The sequence below is a fragment of the Mastomys coucha genome, unplaced genomic scaffold, assembly GCF_008632895.1.
Source record: "Mastomys coucha isolate ucsf_1 unplaced genomic scaffold, UCSF_Mcou_1 pScaffold6, whole genome shotgun sequence".
In the NCBI taxonomy this organism is placed as follows: Eukaryota; Metazoa; Chordata; class Mammalia; order Rodentia; family Muridae; genus Mastomys; species Mastomys coucha.
In genome coordinates, this window is record NW_022196912.1 from 27446897 (window position 1) to 27462623 (window position 15727).

At 43.3% G+C, this 15727-nt stretch overlaps 1 protein-coding gene across 1 annotated transcript; it reads right to left on the reverse strand.

The window, feature by feature from the left end:
- Positions 1–937: 937 nt before the first annotated feature.
- On the reverse strand, positions 938–4773 carry LOC116080527 (kinesin-like protein KIF14). Its single transcript, XM_031356897.1, is given in 8 exon segments — positions 938–953; positions 1858–2336; positions 2338–2631; positions 2887–2985; positions 2987–3538; positions 3540–3725; positions 3728–4332; positions 4335–4773. Coding segments are annotated over 8 exon segments (2670 nt in total).
- Between the last annotated feature and the right edge of the window lie 10954 nt (positions 4774–15727).

A 15727-nucleotide genomic window follows, 5' to 3' on the forward strand; every position in this document is an offset into this window, starting at 1 on the left:
CAGTCAGTGCTCTTACTCTGATCCATATCTCCAGTCCCAGATTTTCTTTTTTTAAACAAATTATTATTGTGTGTTGAAGTGGAGGGTATATGTGTGCCATGGTGCAGCTCCAAGAAAATTATACTGATTTTCTCTTTCCACTCTGGGTTTGAGAAATTGAATTTGCACCATTATGTTTGTGTGGCAAGCACTTTTACCTGCTGAGCCATCTCACTGGCCCAAGACATCCTAGTTTTCTTATTGAAATTCCTCTAGCTAGAATTCTGTCACTCTAGGGATGGATGCTAACGTATACCTCTTCAGTGGAATGGCTTCTGGTAAGGGTGGGGAAGGACTCAGGTTTTTCTGTTTGTCTGTTTTTTGTTTTTGTTTTTTTATAGAGGCTGGCCCCTGGGAGTTTGACCATGCTCCACTGTATAAATTGGCAATACAAATTGGACGTGATACTTTTTTCTTTCTTTTTTCTTCTTTGGTTTTGGGGGAGGTCACAAGGGTTGGGAGTTAACCTGAGAGGACTGAGAAGTGAATGTGATTGGGGTATATCATGTGAAATTTTCAATAATCAATAAAAACACTCTTACTGTCTGGAAGTCTTTTAGGTGAGACAATTGATGGACAGATACAGTAAAAGCTTCCAGGAAAGAAATCCTATGGTAGCCTATCTTTGATTCCTCATTCCCAGAGAGCTGTAAGACACAAAAGGTGAAGGAAGGTGGAACTAGAGAAAAATGTAGTTAAACCAGAAGATAAGAGCCATGTTTTTCTTGTGGCTGATATGTTTTATGACTTGATCAAATGACCTAAGCCTAATTATCTGCTGGTGACATGGAAACTTGAACGTTCCATTTCCGTGTCATAACAACAATGCTCTTAATATCATATAGCCTCATGGCAGACTTGCTAGGAGATAGATGCTAAGGAAAGAGGACCAACATGGTTATGGGTTGTAATTTCTGGGGGAAGAGAGGTGTGGAGAGATCAGTTTGGAATACTGAATAGATCATTTCAGACTCCCAGGTGAAGAGTTATGGTGTGAGATAAAAACTGCACAGGAAGCTTGAGGTCTTAATGGATGGCAAGGCTGTGCTTGGTGACGCTGTGCTTCATTCTGCAGCAGTTCTTAACTCTTTTTGAACAGATATGATGAAAATAGAGTCTCAGACATTAAATTAGTACTAATTTACAACAAAGCATAGCTTACCTTCTTTTAGCAAGAAAGCTTGCCCCAGTCTCTGCCCTTAGAAATTTGAATAGAGTAAGAAAAATGGAATGCATTGATGACACCTCAGTTGAGGCACTGCTGGAGGAAGGACTCATCCCAGGCAGTTAGGAAAGCTTTCTTCCTGGTGGGTATGGTGTCTTAATGACATCTTGAAAAATGAAGAAATATTAGAAAGAAAAAAGAAGAAAAGGGAAGCATTCTAAGCAGAGCAAACAGGATACTATAAGTCCAGAAGCCAGGTTTGGTGGTGGACACCTGTAATCTAGAACTTGAGAGGCAGAGGGAGGAAGATTGGGGTTCAAGGCCATTCTTTTTTTTTTTTTTTTTTTTTTTTGCGTCCCAATCAAGGCTCCACTTTACTGAGAACAAACAAGGGTTTTTATAATCACAGGGGAAACTGAAAACAAGTCTCTGGATTAACTATAAAGAAAGTTCAGGTGCCAAAGTCTCCAGGTTCAGAAGATCTTCAGTGGGCTGGCATACTCAGGCAGTGGGCGTGCTCAGGCGATGGGTGTTTTCAGGTGGTAGGCGTGGTCAGGCGGCTTCTTCAAAGACAAACAGTCAACAGAGAGCATCTGTCTTAGCTCTCAGGTGTTAGCCCTCAAATAGAGGCTGTCAGGAGTCCGATGGATGACTCATCTTGTGCACTCTGCCTGGAGAGGTCCTGCCTGAGTGTCTGCGCGGTCTCTAGTCCAGAGTCTAAGAGACGGTTCATCCCTGAGGCCATGCCGTCCTGGAGGGCAGCCATCAACTCCTGGGCACTGGAAACCTTGATGCTGTTTTCCAGAACACAGAGCTTGCTCCCTTTCAGAACGGCTTGCTGACCCACACACAGAACAGCCTGCTGTATAATCACCATGACTTTGTTTTGAGCCTCTTTTACCATCGATGTAATATCCGAACAGCATCCCTGCAAAAACAATTGGAAATAGCCTCCGAGGTTGTTAATATCTTGTCTCAGTTTGTCTTCAAGCCTTGCTGAGCCGGTACAAGGTGAAAAGTCACCCAGCCAGTGTTTGAACAAAACCACAAGCTGCTGAAAGTCACAAGCAACCTGGATGGTGAGAGCCTGGGCTGCCCGGTTGGAGGAGAACAGGTTATCTTGACTTTCTTCAATCCTGTTCTTCATGGGCTTTGGAGATGGCAATCACCCCATTATAAAGTTTGACAAGATTACTTATCAGGCTATCTGCTATAGTTTTTTCTTCATCGAAACTCTGTCTAAGGAAATCTTTTGATGAGCCAATCAATTCTCTGCAAATTCCAGGAAGAAATGATTCTGATGAATTTGAATAAATGGTGCTTGGTTTTTCCATTAATTCTGGCAAGTGTGAAGATTGCATACTCTGAACTGGATGGATGTCATGCACACAGCCAGAGACTCTCCTGTTCTTCATCAAACTTCTGCTCTTAGGTGTGGATGTGCGTTCTTCCCAACAAGAATTGACTCATTTCAATCTCTGAGCAAGAATTTTCCTACGTAAAGGCATTGCCCTAATACAGTTCATGAGATGGGATAAGTATCTCTTGTGCATTACTCCTTAGGCTCCTGGCATTTGCCCAAAGGGAGAAGCCTGTCACACAGCTGGACGAGTCCTACAAGGGCAGAGGGTGCCTTTGGTAGTCTGCACCGTGGAGTTGGCAAGGCCTGTCAGAACAGTGACCGTCCTTCTAGAGAGGGAAGAAACTGGTGTGCTTGTAATGTCGGGTTCCCACTCATCTTCAGGGTCACAGAAGATATCCTCGTTCCTGTCTCCACTGTTAACTCTCATAAAGCTCTTTCATTGCTGCAAGTTTAGATTCAAACTTTTCCAGACTACAGAAAGTTGAGACCCCAAGCTGGAGGTTACGAACTCGAACACAGGTATCAGAACGGCCTTTGTCTGATGCATCGTGTCTGCCAAAAACATAGCTCTTTTTAAATTTGTCATTGATGGCATTGGCTTCCTGAATCATCGTGGAGAGTTTCATGGAGCTCCAGTTTGGCTGAATGGTAAAAGTCTTATCCCTGTTTCCTCGATTCTCCTGAAGCATTTGTACTTCTTCAGCAGTCTTTTGCTTTGCAATCTCTAAAGCTTCTAGGATCCTTGCATATTGGATTCTATGGTCTTTTAAGGCCTGCTTTGTAGCCAGGGTCTCCAACTCAGGTCACCATTTGTTCACGTACACTTCCTGTTCAAGATGCTGCTTCACCCTTTTCAACTCCTCAATCTTGTGACTAGCTTTTTGGTTATTTATTTCTTCCAATCTCTTCCTTTGAGACTCTTCCCTCAGCTCTGCCTCGACGGCCTGGATTTTGCTCTCATATGCAGCTTTTTTGGGAAGAAAGCTCTTGCAGGGCCATCTTCTCTGCAATTTGAATTCCTTGCATCATTTCTTTCTTCGCCTTCAGCTGTGCAGCTTTTATTTCTGCTTCAAGCCGAGATCTCTGTCCTGTAAGTAACTCGTTCTTGGCAAACTCAAAATCTTTTGGGCCTTCACTTGTGATATTATTTCTATTTGACAGTTTTTTTTTCCTTTCTGGACCTCAACTGGATGATTAAATCTAAAATAATGGTCTCCACCAAGAACCACACAATCACCATGATGTAATACTGTGGGCTCTGAGATGTGCATCCCATTTACGTATGTCTTTGCTTCTCCGGCTGGAACAATACTCACTGTTCCTCCAAAATTTCTGATAGTACAGTGATCATCGGCAATCAGCACTCCAGATAGCTGGATGTCATGGCTTGAGTTTGGCGTGTGCTTTCCAACTATGGTTACTCCCTCTTTTACCATGTAGAGCAGCATCTCTGACAGCTGTGGGTCTTCGTTGAGATTAACAAGGTTTGGCAAGTGATTGTCCATTTGAAATGTAACTCCTGTTTCCTGTAACTCCTTTGTCTCTTGAAGTTTTCTTTTCTCAGCTTGTTCAAACTTTTCCTTCCATACTCTTTGTATCTCTGCCATGTCTGTCTCCTGCTGATGCAGCTTCATCCTTAAGGATGTTCTCTCTTGCCGGCAGAGTCTGTATTGTTCAGGGTCAATGTTCCGGTTGTTTCTCTGGGCAGCTTTTAACTTTTCAGTTTCTGCTTTCAACTCTCTGATCAACTTTGCATTCATGTCCTGTTGACTTTGGCGATGTTGACTATCATCAGGCAGGCTTGGGTAGCATATCTGAGTGTGCTCAGTGTTTCTTCTATGTTGTGGGCAGCGGGACTGATGGTAGCAATCATTGCTGTTTTTGAATTTCCACCCAGGCTTTCTTTTAATAGCCATGTAAGAGTGGATTCACGATATGGAATAAAGTCCCTCTTTCCGTGTGCTTGCTCGGAGAGTGCAGATATGACCTTCCCCAAAGTTAGCAAGGACTTGTTAATGCTCACAGCTTTCTTCATTCGCTCGCCACTCAAGTGGGCTGTGGAGCAGCGCTCACTGCCAGCCAAGTCTATTAGGTTTATGCGGCTTGTGATCCTGTGGTCATGCTCTTCACCCTCCACAAACTCTGTCTTGGTCTGCATCATCACCAGGGTGAAAACAGAATGAGAGCTTGAGCTTTTCAAGGCCATTCTTGGTAATAAAGCATATTTGAATCCAACCTGAGCTATGTGTCTTAAACAAAACAAAAGTGAAAAGCACAGAAAGAGGCAAATGCTACATTTGGATGGCCGTGGCCAGTTTTAGTTGGCTTTAGAGGGGAATGTAGTGTTAGTGTTCACACGATGAGAGAGGCTACAGATCCCAAAGAGAGAAAGGTAGAGTAGTGGTGACAAGGAGGCAAGATTACCAGGAGTCAGTGACTGGATGTTGGCATTGAGGGGCTGCGATTGCTCCTGTTGTCTGCCTGGGTCATCATCTGGATACTACAAACTAGAGTGGATGTACTGTTGGGCATTGTGACATCCAGGTCCAGCAGACATTTAGATATAGTAGCTGAAGTCTGGGCAATTGAGAACTAATGTTAGAGGTTAGCTGCCTGTAAGTGGCTGTTCAGACCACAAGTATGAATCAGATTGCTCAAACAGTATTTTCTGGGCAGATTGAAAATAGAGGGAAAGCCAATGATGCTTAAGAACTGATACTGATCATGTTGAATCAATAGAGCGACAGCAAAGCGTAGATTCCAAATGGCACTATCGGATTTGTCTGTGGAGGAGGTAAGATATGTCTCTGTTACAAGTGTGCATGGTAACTTGACAATCCTCAATACTAACAGAAAAAAGAGAAAGAGCATTAACTGAAGAGGGTGACAAGTTGAGGGAAGGATTTTGAAAATTGCGTAAAAGCAACATGCATGTACATCAGGGATGGAGAAGGTGATGAAGCTGACTGGGAACCATTGAGGATAGTCACAGGCTGAAAGTTAGATAACTAAATAGAACAACCTCGATAAGAACTCTGGGATCTGACATGAGTGAGTGCCCAATTACTTCCCACTATCCTCTAGGGCCACAGGAGGAGGGCGGAGGCTGGAGGTGGAAAGGAGGGGCAATGCTTAGTTGATCAGAATTCCAAAAGAGAGTAGAAGTGTCTGTCTTTATTAAGTGTTCTAGAAACCCACCACTGCTGGCAGAGACTGGGGTGTTAATGTTTTCAGATAGGAAAGAGTATTGTGAAGTTTAAGAGGTCAATACCTGTTAATCTCAAGTAGTCCCATGTATCCCCTTACTGAGTTTATATCTTTCCATAAGACATAACAACTATGAGAAAGTCTTTAAAGCAGATGTACAGATTAATCACGGATTATATAAGGTGCAGTCCTGAGAAACAAAGTGAATACATCCTGGACCATCCTTCAGAATGCCTCTGCTTACCTTGCTCCTTTTTCTCCTTGAATATAATCTTATTTGTATATTTGGTTAAATTTATTAAACACGGGCTGTGGTGATGATTCAGTAAAGTATTTGTTATGCAAACATGAAGGTCAGAGCTCAGATTGCAAGCATATAAGATGCTGAGTTCAAGGGCATGTTGTAGGCAGCCGCTCGGACGATCGAATACTGACGCGCGCAGCGGCAGCAATAGACGATTCCACTGCACATGTGCCCCTCCCGAGCAGGCTCATGCAAATTAGGTGTCTCCCGAGCGGGTGTATGCTAACCAATCATGCGCCAAACCCGAGCAGGTGCATGCTACCAAGCCCCTCCCAAGCAGGTGTATGGTAATGAGGCGATAGCCAGGAACCAATCCAGGAGGACTTGAGAGCTTCGGCTCGAGTATAAAAGCAGCGCTAGTACGCCATTCCACGCCACGCCATTCCACGCTATTCTGCCGAAGCAAGAGCAGCTGCAAGAGCAGCAGCGAAGCAGGAGCAGCGCGACTACGCAGAGCAGAGACAAGAGCAGCAGAGATTATTCTGCAGAAGCGGGAAGAGCCGTAACACCTAAAAGAGCCATAACACTTAGGAACCTAAGAGAGCTGTAACATTTGGGTACCTAAAAGAGCTGTTAACACAAAAGAAAATTTCCTGAGTAAACCATTGAGAAAAGAAGTCTCGGTGTTTGGTCGTTATTGCTGCCGTTCGGGCAGCAAGGCGCCGTACAGCATGTCCCTGTGATTCTAGGACCAAAGAGACAAAAGGATTTCTGGGGCTTACTGGTCAGCTGGTTTAACCAAATCAATGAGCTCCAGGTACAGAAACCCTGATTCGAAAACTAAGTTGGGGAAGAAATAGGGAAGGCAACTATGCCAGCCTCTGGCCTCCATGTGCACGCACCACATAAACCACAAATTTATTAAGATAACTTGTTTTATTTCCTAATGCTTTATAATATGGTTATATTTGCATTATATTTCTGTTGGGTAGCACTGATCTAGGGGTATAATCAGATTCCAGTATTCTTGATGTTATTATTTTTGCAAGTTTGCTTCACCAGGGGCAGTGTGTTCTTTTGTTAGGGACACACATTGCCTAGCCTTTTGTGATGATCCCTAAATGTGTTCTTATGTGATCATTGCTTACCTATTTATCATTGGAAAATACAGAGAAAAAAAAGCATCTCTCCTTTGTCACTACCCACAGGTACAAGTATATATGAAAGGTGGGGTTAATGATTCTCTTTTGCTTTGGTTCCAACAATATTTCCATGTTTCTGCTGCTGTTGCTGCAGCTCCTCCTTCTTTCCTTCTCCCTCCTCCTCCTCTTCCTCCTCGTCCTTGTCCTCCTTTCTTCTTCTCTTCTTCCTCCTCCTCTACTTCCCTCTCCTCTGCCTCCTCCTTCACAAATCTTACAACTTATGCAAAGAATCAGTGTTACTCTACAATTACAAATACCAAAGGCTAGAAGAGCAGTTGTATATGCAATGCACACAGATGCTGCTCCACTTGGGAACAGATTCCTGACCAGATCAGGACATGAGACAGATGGGGGTGGGGTGTGAGGCAGGCAGAGGGAGAGTACTATGGCATGAGAGGAGGAGGGAGAGAGGTAGGAAGGGGTCTCCTAGCATAAACCTACAGGTAGGATCTGGAGTGAGCAGGCTAGGGAATGCTGGAGGTCATGCTGCTGCTGGTTATGCTGGTACAGGTGGTGTGAGCCATTCCCCAGACCGTCCACCTATCCAGACCCTAATGACTGTTTCTTTGGGTGTTAGCAAAGAGAGGGTTCAGGATAGAGAAGCAGGCCAGAGAGGGAAGGAGGTAATCACTCTCTGGAAACTGCTATGGAAACTAGGGGATGTTGGCTCCTTCTGCTCATCTTCCGCTCCTCTGGCTGGTCTTGTCCATTCTCCTCCCCACCTAACAAGATGCCCGTAAGACTCAAGAGCAGGCACATAAGCAGGGGGTTCTAGCTTTCCTTGAGCAGACAGGACAAGAGATGCCACTTTACTCCTCTTCCTGTGCTCGCTGGCTGACAAGTAGCATTCACTCGGAGAATGGGAGCAGCCTGTTACAGAAAGAGTGGGAGGGGCTGGTTAACACCATGGACAGAAGTTGTGCATATACTGTGGGCAGAGGTGCAGGGTGATTACAGGTTCTGGCAGCACTGAAATTTGTTGGGTGTCTGTCGATGGTAAGTGGCATGTTGATGTCATGTTCTTGCCAGGAAATGCCTATTGGGCCATCGGTCAGTGATTTACTTCTGTGACACAGGATGGCTGATTTCTGTGATAAAGTTCTGGAATGCTTTGTTGCCCATAAGTATGATAACAGTTGCTGTCTGCATTGTCCCATGAGCTCCTTTACCCGGCACTCTACATTCTTACGTGTCATGAGCTTGGCTGTGTCATATACCAGCAGTGCACTCACCACATCAGGGTAGTACATGAAGTGATGTTGTGGTAGTGCTCCTAGCTGACTGTCCCTGATGGTCTTGCCATCCATCCACATGCTTCATGTGGCTGACTCCACACACAGTCATGCTTTTGTTCTCTAGGTTCAAATGGTTGTAGCTAAAGGATGACAGGAGGTGGCTCTTGCCAATACCCAAGTCCCTGAAGAGCACCACTCTGAGTGAGAAGTCAGACTCATCAGTCTGGGTCCATTCATTGTTCTCCTCACTAGTTTTATTATCCTCCTATCAACCGAAGACTATGAATCAGGTTCCTTAGTCATTGTGAATGAACTCATAGATTTAAACATACAAGACACACAAGGTGTATTTATTTACTTTTTTATTTTTGGTATGTCTGTGTGCTGCTGTATGGGTATGTGCCCATGAGTGCCTGTGAAGGCCAGAAGAGAGTGATGGATTCCCTGGAGCTAAAGTCACAGGCTGTTGTGAGCCCTACCCCACTCCTTGTGGGTGCTGAGAACTGGTCTCTTATATCCTCTGCAAGATATCCTCTTTACAGTTGAATGATCTCTCCACCCCCCAGCATGGTTCAAGTCATTACTACTGCTGTTTGTTGTGCTAACATGGTCCCACTTGGCAATGGTGATCATTTCAAGTTAGCTCCTGAATCCATCCCTGCTGACCTCTGTTAGTGTTAATCTCTGCTCCATTTTTGTTGTTGTTGTTGTTGTTGTTGTTTTGGTTTTGGTGGTGATATCCTCTCTTGGTTCAGATACTACTTAGAAGGTTTTTAATGTAGTTTACATGTGCATATGCACATGAGTTTATGGACATCATGAGCATGTAGTGTCTCTGGAGGCTAGACTGCATCGGAACCCCTGGATCTGGAGTTACAGGCAGTTGTGGGTGCTGGACTAGGAACCTGGGTTTTTTGCTTGAGTGGCTGGTGATTCTAGCCACTGAGCCATACATGTCTCTAGCCCCAGATACTGGCAATTGTTGACTTCATGTTTAGTTTCTTGATCACTATGTGAGTGTGCATGCTATAGATACATGTACATGTGTGGGATGAGTGTGCACATGTGTATGTATATATATGTGGAAGCCAGAGGTCAACACTGGGTATCATTCTTCACAGCCATCCACCTTTTTTTTTTTTGAAACAGGGTCTCTCATGAGACCCTAGGCTTGCAGGTTATCAAGCCTGAAGGATCTGCCTGTCTCTGTCTCCCTAGTGCTAGGATCCAAAGCTCATCATTACACCCTGCTTCTTACACGGGTTCCAGGTATCCAACTCAGGTCTTCATGCTTGTATAGCAAGAATTTTATTGGCAAAACCGTCTCCCCAGATCTGGTCAATATCTTTTTATTAATCTTTTTCATAAAAATAGTTTTGTTTCAATTTTTTTCTGATTTCTGCCCTTTTTTTTTTCTACTTGGTTTGAGCTAAAAGACTGGCTCTTTCATTGGAAACCTACCTTCTTTTCTAATATAAACATTTAGTATTAAACATTAAGCTTTGCTTTAGCTGCATCTTACACAACTTGACATTTTAATTTCCATTGGCATTCTTTCAGTTCAAAATGTTTCCACTTTCCCTTGAAACTTCACTGGTTCCTAAATTATTTAGGTGTGTGTTTAGCTTTGAAGTATTTGGCATTTCCCATGTTTTCTGTTGCTGATTTCTCATTTAATTCTGATATGACTGAAGAATACATTCTATGTGATTCTAGTTATTTTAATTTATTCGGATTTGTGGCCAGAAGAATGGTGTTTTCTTGGCAAATGTTTTCTGTGCCCCTATAAAAACAATGTACGGGGTTGTGAGTGTCACGTTAATTACTGTGTTACTTGGGTCTTCAGTGCCCTTACTGGTTTTTCTCTCTACTCCTATCGTTTACTGGGAGAAGTGTGTTGAACCCGTCGAGTGCAGAGTGTAATTGTGGGTTTGCCGACCTCTCCTTTTGGTTCCATTGCGTTTTCCTTCCTGTATCTTGAAGCTCTGCTGTTGGCTGCATCACATTTTGAAGTGGTATGTGTTCTCAGTGCGTTGAGCTGTTCCTCATTGTCTTACTCTGTCCCTGGTAACTGCTCAGGTCAGGAGACTTCATTGCCTGTCACTCACCTCCTTACCCCCATCTGTTTAAGGATGTATCTGAACAGTTTTTGCTTTTCCTACCACTTAACTTTTTTCCACCTTTCATCTTTCCACACGTGGGTCAAAAGTCAAAATTGTAACAAATTCATTTTAAAGATCTAATTTGCTATGTTTTTATTTTATTTTTTTTTTAATGTAGTGATTCCAAAGCCTTGTGGCATCTCAATCTGTTGAGTAGAATGGGTGTTCCCAGGCCCTGAGTGGAAGAGCTGGCTCTTTGCATAGCAAAGAAGGCTGGAATGGAACAAGGCAGCTTGCTTGGCATCAGGCTTCTTAGAGTTGGACCGGAAACCTTATTTATTGTTCTTGCCCCAGTACTTGGAACCTTTTCTGATTGGTTGCTGATAATCTCTGGGAGTTTTGCTTCTCTTCCAGCTTGTTCATTTGCTTGTTTTTAATTCTGGACTTGCTTACTTTGTTATTCTGTTTAATTACACAGTACTTTGTGTAAGTGGTTTGCAGAAGTTTGGTTCAAAACCATGACCTCCCATATAAATTTCACGCATCATATGTAATTTCTTCAGTGAGGAAAATATATAGCTGCCATTATCCTAGGGCTAAATACTAGAATTAATTAATTAATTCCCAAGAGTCATAAGAAGTAGCTAAAATATGAGTAGCACCAAGGGGCTGGGAAAATAACTAAATAAACACAGTACCCATCTATGTCTGTCTCTATCAATTTGACTGATCTTTTCATTGTATTTGCCACATTTTTATTTTTTTATGTTTTTGTTAAATAGCTCTGGCAAGTCTGGAATTTACTATATAGTCCATGCTGGCTTTGAACTCATGTCTTCCTTTCCAACCCCTCCCTGCCCTCCCCCCAGTACTGGAATCAAAGCCATGTGCCTCCATGCCCAACCTAAATTTGGCTCTTTTTGGTCTCTTGTCAAAGGAGGAGTTTGTCCTCCTCGTTTCTCTCAGCATTTTGTCCTCAAGGTTTATCCCCATGTAACAGCCCTCAGGATTTCCTTCCTTTTAAAGCCAAAGAGTATCCTGTTATGTGGAATGCGCTCCATTCTGTTTATCCACCCACCCTTAAATGGCCGTGCGGCTGCTTCTGTCTTTGGCTATTTCAGATAATGCTATGAATATCCTTTGAAGTCCCTGCTTTCATTTTCTTTTATGGATATGTCCAAAAGTAGAATAGCCAGATCATATGGGAGTTCCATTTTTAATTTTGTGAGGAATTACCATACTGTTTTCCTCTGCAGCTGAGCCATTTTTATTCCCACAGAAGGTGCACAGAGTTTTAACTTGCCCACAACCTCACCGATATGTGTTATTTTCTGGATTTTTGGAGAGTGGAGGTGGGATAGGAGCAGAAGGGGCTTAGCAGCCACTCGCTGATGGGTATGAGCTGGGGTTACAGCTAGTGACGCTGATGGGTATGAGCTGGGTTACAGCTAGTGACGCTGATGGGTATGAGCTGGGTTACAGCTAGTGACTAAGCATATATTTGGATTTTACTCTACAGTCTTTATTATGCTTTCTATTTGTCTCCTTTTTTATTCTGTTTGATTCTTTTGGGTTTTTAAAATAGCTTTGCTATTACATTTTAATTTCTTGGGTTTCTGGCTGTCTCTGAACAACTTGTAGGGGGTTTCTTTGACACTTTACATAGTTTTCACAACCTATCTAAAATTAACATTTTTTCCATTTTGTACAAAATATAGATGCCTTTAATCCATATGTAATAGTTGTCATATGAATTGTATTTACATACATTGAAAACTCCATAAGACAATGTTTTTCTTTCAAGTGTCACAAATACTTTTAGGAACTTACGGGTAAAAATAATTTGCTGCACTTAAACAGACATTTATTGTTTTTTCCTTCTGTATTGTAGTCCTACATTTTCTTATTTATTCTAAAGAATGTCTGTTAGGGCCAGTGAGCTGGAACATTAGGTAAAGGCACTTATCATCAAGGCTTGAGACCTGAGCTTGATCCCTGGAACCTACAGGTGGAAGGTGAGGGCTGAGTTCTGCAAGCTGTCATGTGACTTCCACAGGCGCACCTTGATGCATGTGTACATGGTGTGCTGTGTGTGCATGTGTGTGTGTGTGTGTGAGTGTGTGTGTGTGTGTGAGCAAGCAAGTACACACAGAGAAAAATGAATACATAAACAAGTAAATGCAATTTAAAGAATTTCTTCAGGATTTCTTTGAAGCAAATCTAGTTAGGGCAATTTCTTAGACTTTAGTCACTTTGTTTCTGAAGAAGTGTTCATTGGATGGAGAATTTGGGGTTGACAGTTCTGTTCTTTCAGCATTTTCAAATGTTACTTCAGGGCCTTACAGAACCCATGGCTTCTGATAAGGAATACACCACGTTAATGAAGTTCAGAAACCATAATAGAACTTTGTTCGGAGTCCTGGGAACCGCAGTTTGAGAAATACAGAATCAGAGTAGCCCAGGGAAGCTGGGATTGTGCAGGGCTCATGAAGGGAGAGAGGAGTAGAGGTCAAAGGAGGCTTTTGCAGGGTGTTTGTAAAAGGAAAGTGATTGACACAGAAAAGTTAGCACAGCAGATGTGTCCAGCCTCTGGGCATTGTTACCAGAGACACCTACAAAGTTCTACCCGAGCATTGTAAGGTGGCATTACCAAAGCATGTGGCGTCACATGCTTTAATTTTACAGTTCTGTCCTGGGCTTCTGTCCATGGGCCATGGGTCAGGCAGGGTGTTACTACTTTTCTCCTTGCTATAACCAAATACCCAACAAAAATCAAGGGATGGGGTGGGCTATCTTAGCTCACAGTTCAAAGGGCTACGGTTCACTGGTTCACCATGGTGAGAAGGGTGAATGTTGGGAGTGGCTCTGTTAGTGCTGCCCAGGAGGAGAGAAAGGACAACATCCGTGCTATGATGGCCTCTTCCTTTCCCCCTTTTTATTCAGTATGGAACTCTAGCTGGTGGGATACCACACACAGAATTCAGAATGGGCCTCAGTTAAACCTCTGCAAATACCATCAACAGGCATACACAGCGATGTGCCCCATTAACACCATAGGTATTTCCTAATGCAACCAAGCTGACAGTTGGCACTGACCATCACAGTAGGTCCTACATTACTGATCACTAAGACGTTACTAGAGGAAAGAATTTTCTGCGACAGTTACAGCTGCAGTGTTCACTATGGGATGCTGATGGGTTTTGGAGTCTGGTCCGGTTCTCTGTCATGGTAGCAGCCTGAGATGTGTGTAACTCCTGAGCCTTTAATGGTCTGGATCCTTGGGGCCATTTTGAAAAGTTCCTTGTTTGATTGGCTTTTTGGAGACAGGGACTCAGCTAGCCTAGACTGGCCTCAAGCTTGCCAGGTCTGACCTTAAACTCCTGAGCTTGTCACCTCCCAAGTACTTGAATTGCAAGAGTGTGTCACCAGACAGCCTAGCTTTGAAATATTCTTTCAATGTTGATTTCAATTATGATTTTCTTTTTTTCAAATTGTTATTTGAATTGTGTTTTATGTATAATATATTGTTTTCTCTGGCTGCTTTCAGAGATGTTTTTTTCCTTTACTTTCAAGCATCATATCTGGGCATGAATTTCTTTGAGGTTATTCAATTTGGGAGTTACTAATCTTTTGGTCTGCAAGTTTAGGTACTCTGTTAGGTTTAAGATGTTTTTAGTCATCATTTCTTCCAGTTCTCTGTCTTTCTTTTCTATTAGGGTTTCAGAGACCTTTCAGTATTAACCCTGCAGGTTCCTGCTATGTTCATTTGAAAGAGATTGTTTATTTATGTGTGTCTAAGTATATCCACATGTATCTATATGGGTGTGCATGCCTATGTGCACATGCAGAGATCAGGTCAGGTGTCCTCTGTCATTTTCTACTTACTTCCCTGGTGTAGGGTCTCTCCCTGAATATAGGGCTTATGTTTTCTCTATTAGGCTGGAAGCCAGAAATCCTCAATGATTGTAGTAGCCCACAGCAGCTACACAAACCAGGTCTCTGGAAGAGAGGCATGGGCCTGGGAAAATAGGGGAATCGGATGGTTGAGAGAAATAATGAGACCTAGTCAAAATGATTCTGATCAAGCTCCAATGTGTATTTTTGAATCTGAGAAATATATAAGGCAGGGAAACCCATACCCCAGTAAGCCAGGATCTTGTGGCCAAATTAGTATCTTGTTGTTCTCTCTGGAGGCAGTTGAAGCAGCTCAGCAAGGGGGGGTCCGGGGGCTCCTAGCAGGAACTTTGAGAGAGGCAGAGAAGTGGCAGAACAAAAGGGCTTTGTTTATCTCAGGAACTCCACCCAAGTGGGCTAGCTGCTTTGTGGGAGGGTGAGGTCTGGTTCAGCTGGCTTGAGGCTAGGGGAGGTCACAAATGATCTCCTGTATCTGCCCCCTTGGCATTGGGGTTACAGGTTGTGGGCTTCCAAGCTAGATTAGGTATGGTAAAGCATTGCCTATACTTGGGACATGTCTCAGAGAGCATGACAGGAGTGGGGCTGCTCCCTACCCAAATCAGGCTTGGACCTACTCAACTACATAGGACAAAGGCCATGTCATGATAAAGCCAGTTAAGCTTCTGTTTCCCTGCCAGAGAACTGGCTTCTCGGAAATCATGTGACTGACAATCCTCTAATCTAGTTGATGTGCTTCCTTGCCCTTTTTCCTCTCCTCCCCACTGACTTAAACTATATAAGCTAGCTCCACTATTTCAATAAACAAGCTGTCCTCTGAAACAATTTCCCAGGTCATACGTACTCTCCGCCACTCAAGACCCTGCTCCCCAGCTCCTGGGTACCCTGAGTCTGACGGTGCCCAAAGGAAGCCGGTCAGGGGTGGTGGACCCACAACAGGTGTCTACAGAGTGTCAGCTTCTTACCCAGTTGCCAGGATCAGGACTTTTCAGTCCTCATGGCTCGACAAAGGCTCTAATTTTAACCACTGAGCCACCTCTTTGGCCCCTCCGTGCGTTTGAATAAAGATTTTTTTTCCCTCCTATTCTTCAATCTTGAGGATTTTTATTTCTTAGAATCACTTCAGCATCTGTGCAGCCTCATGGTTGGTGTTTGTCTGTTATCGTGAGCTGTGTCCTGGGAATTTTGAATATCATCTGTGAGGTGCTGGGTTGGGTTAGAGTCTTGTAGAGAGGGCTTTTTTTTTTTTTTTTTTTTT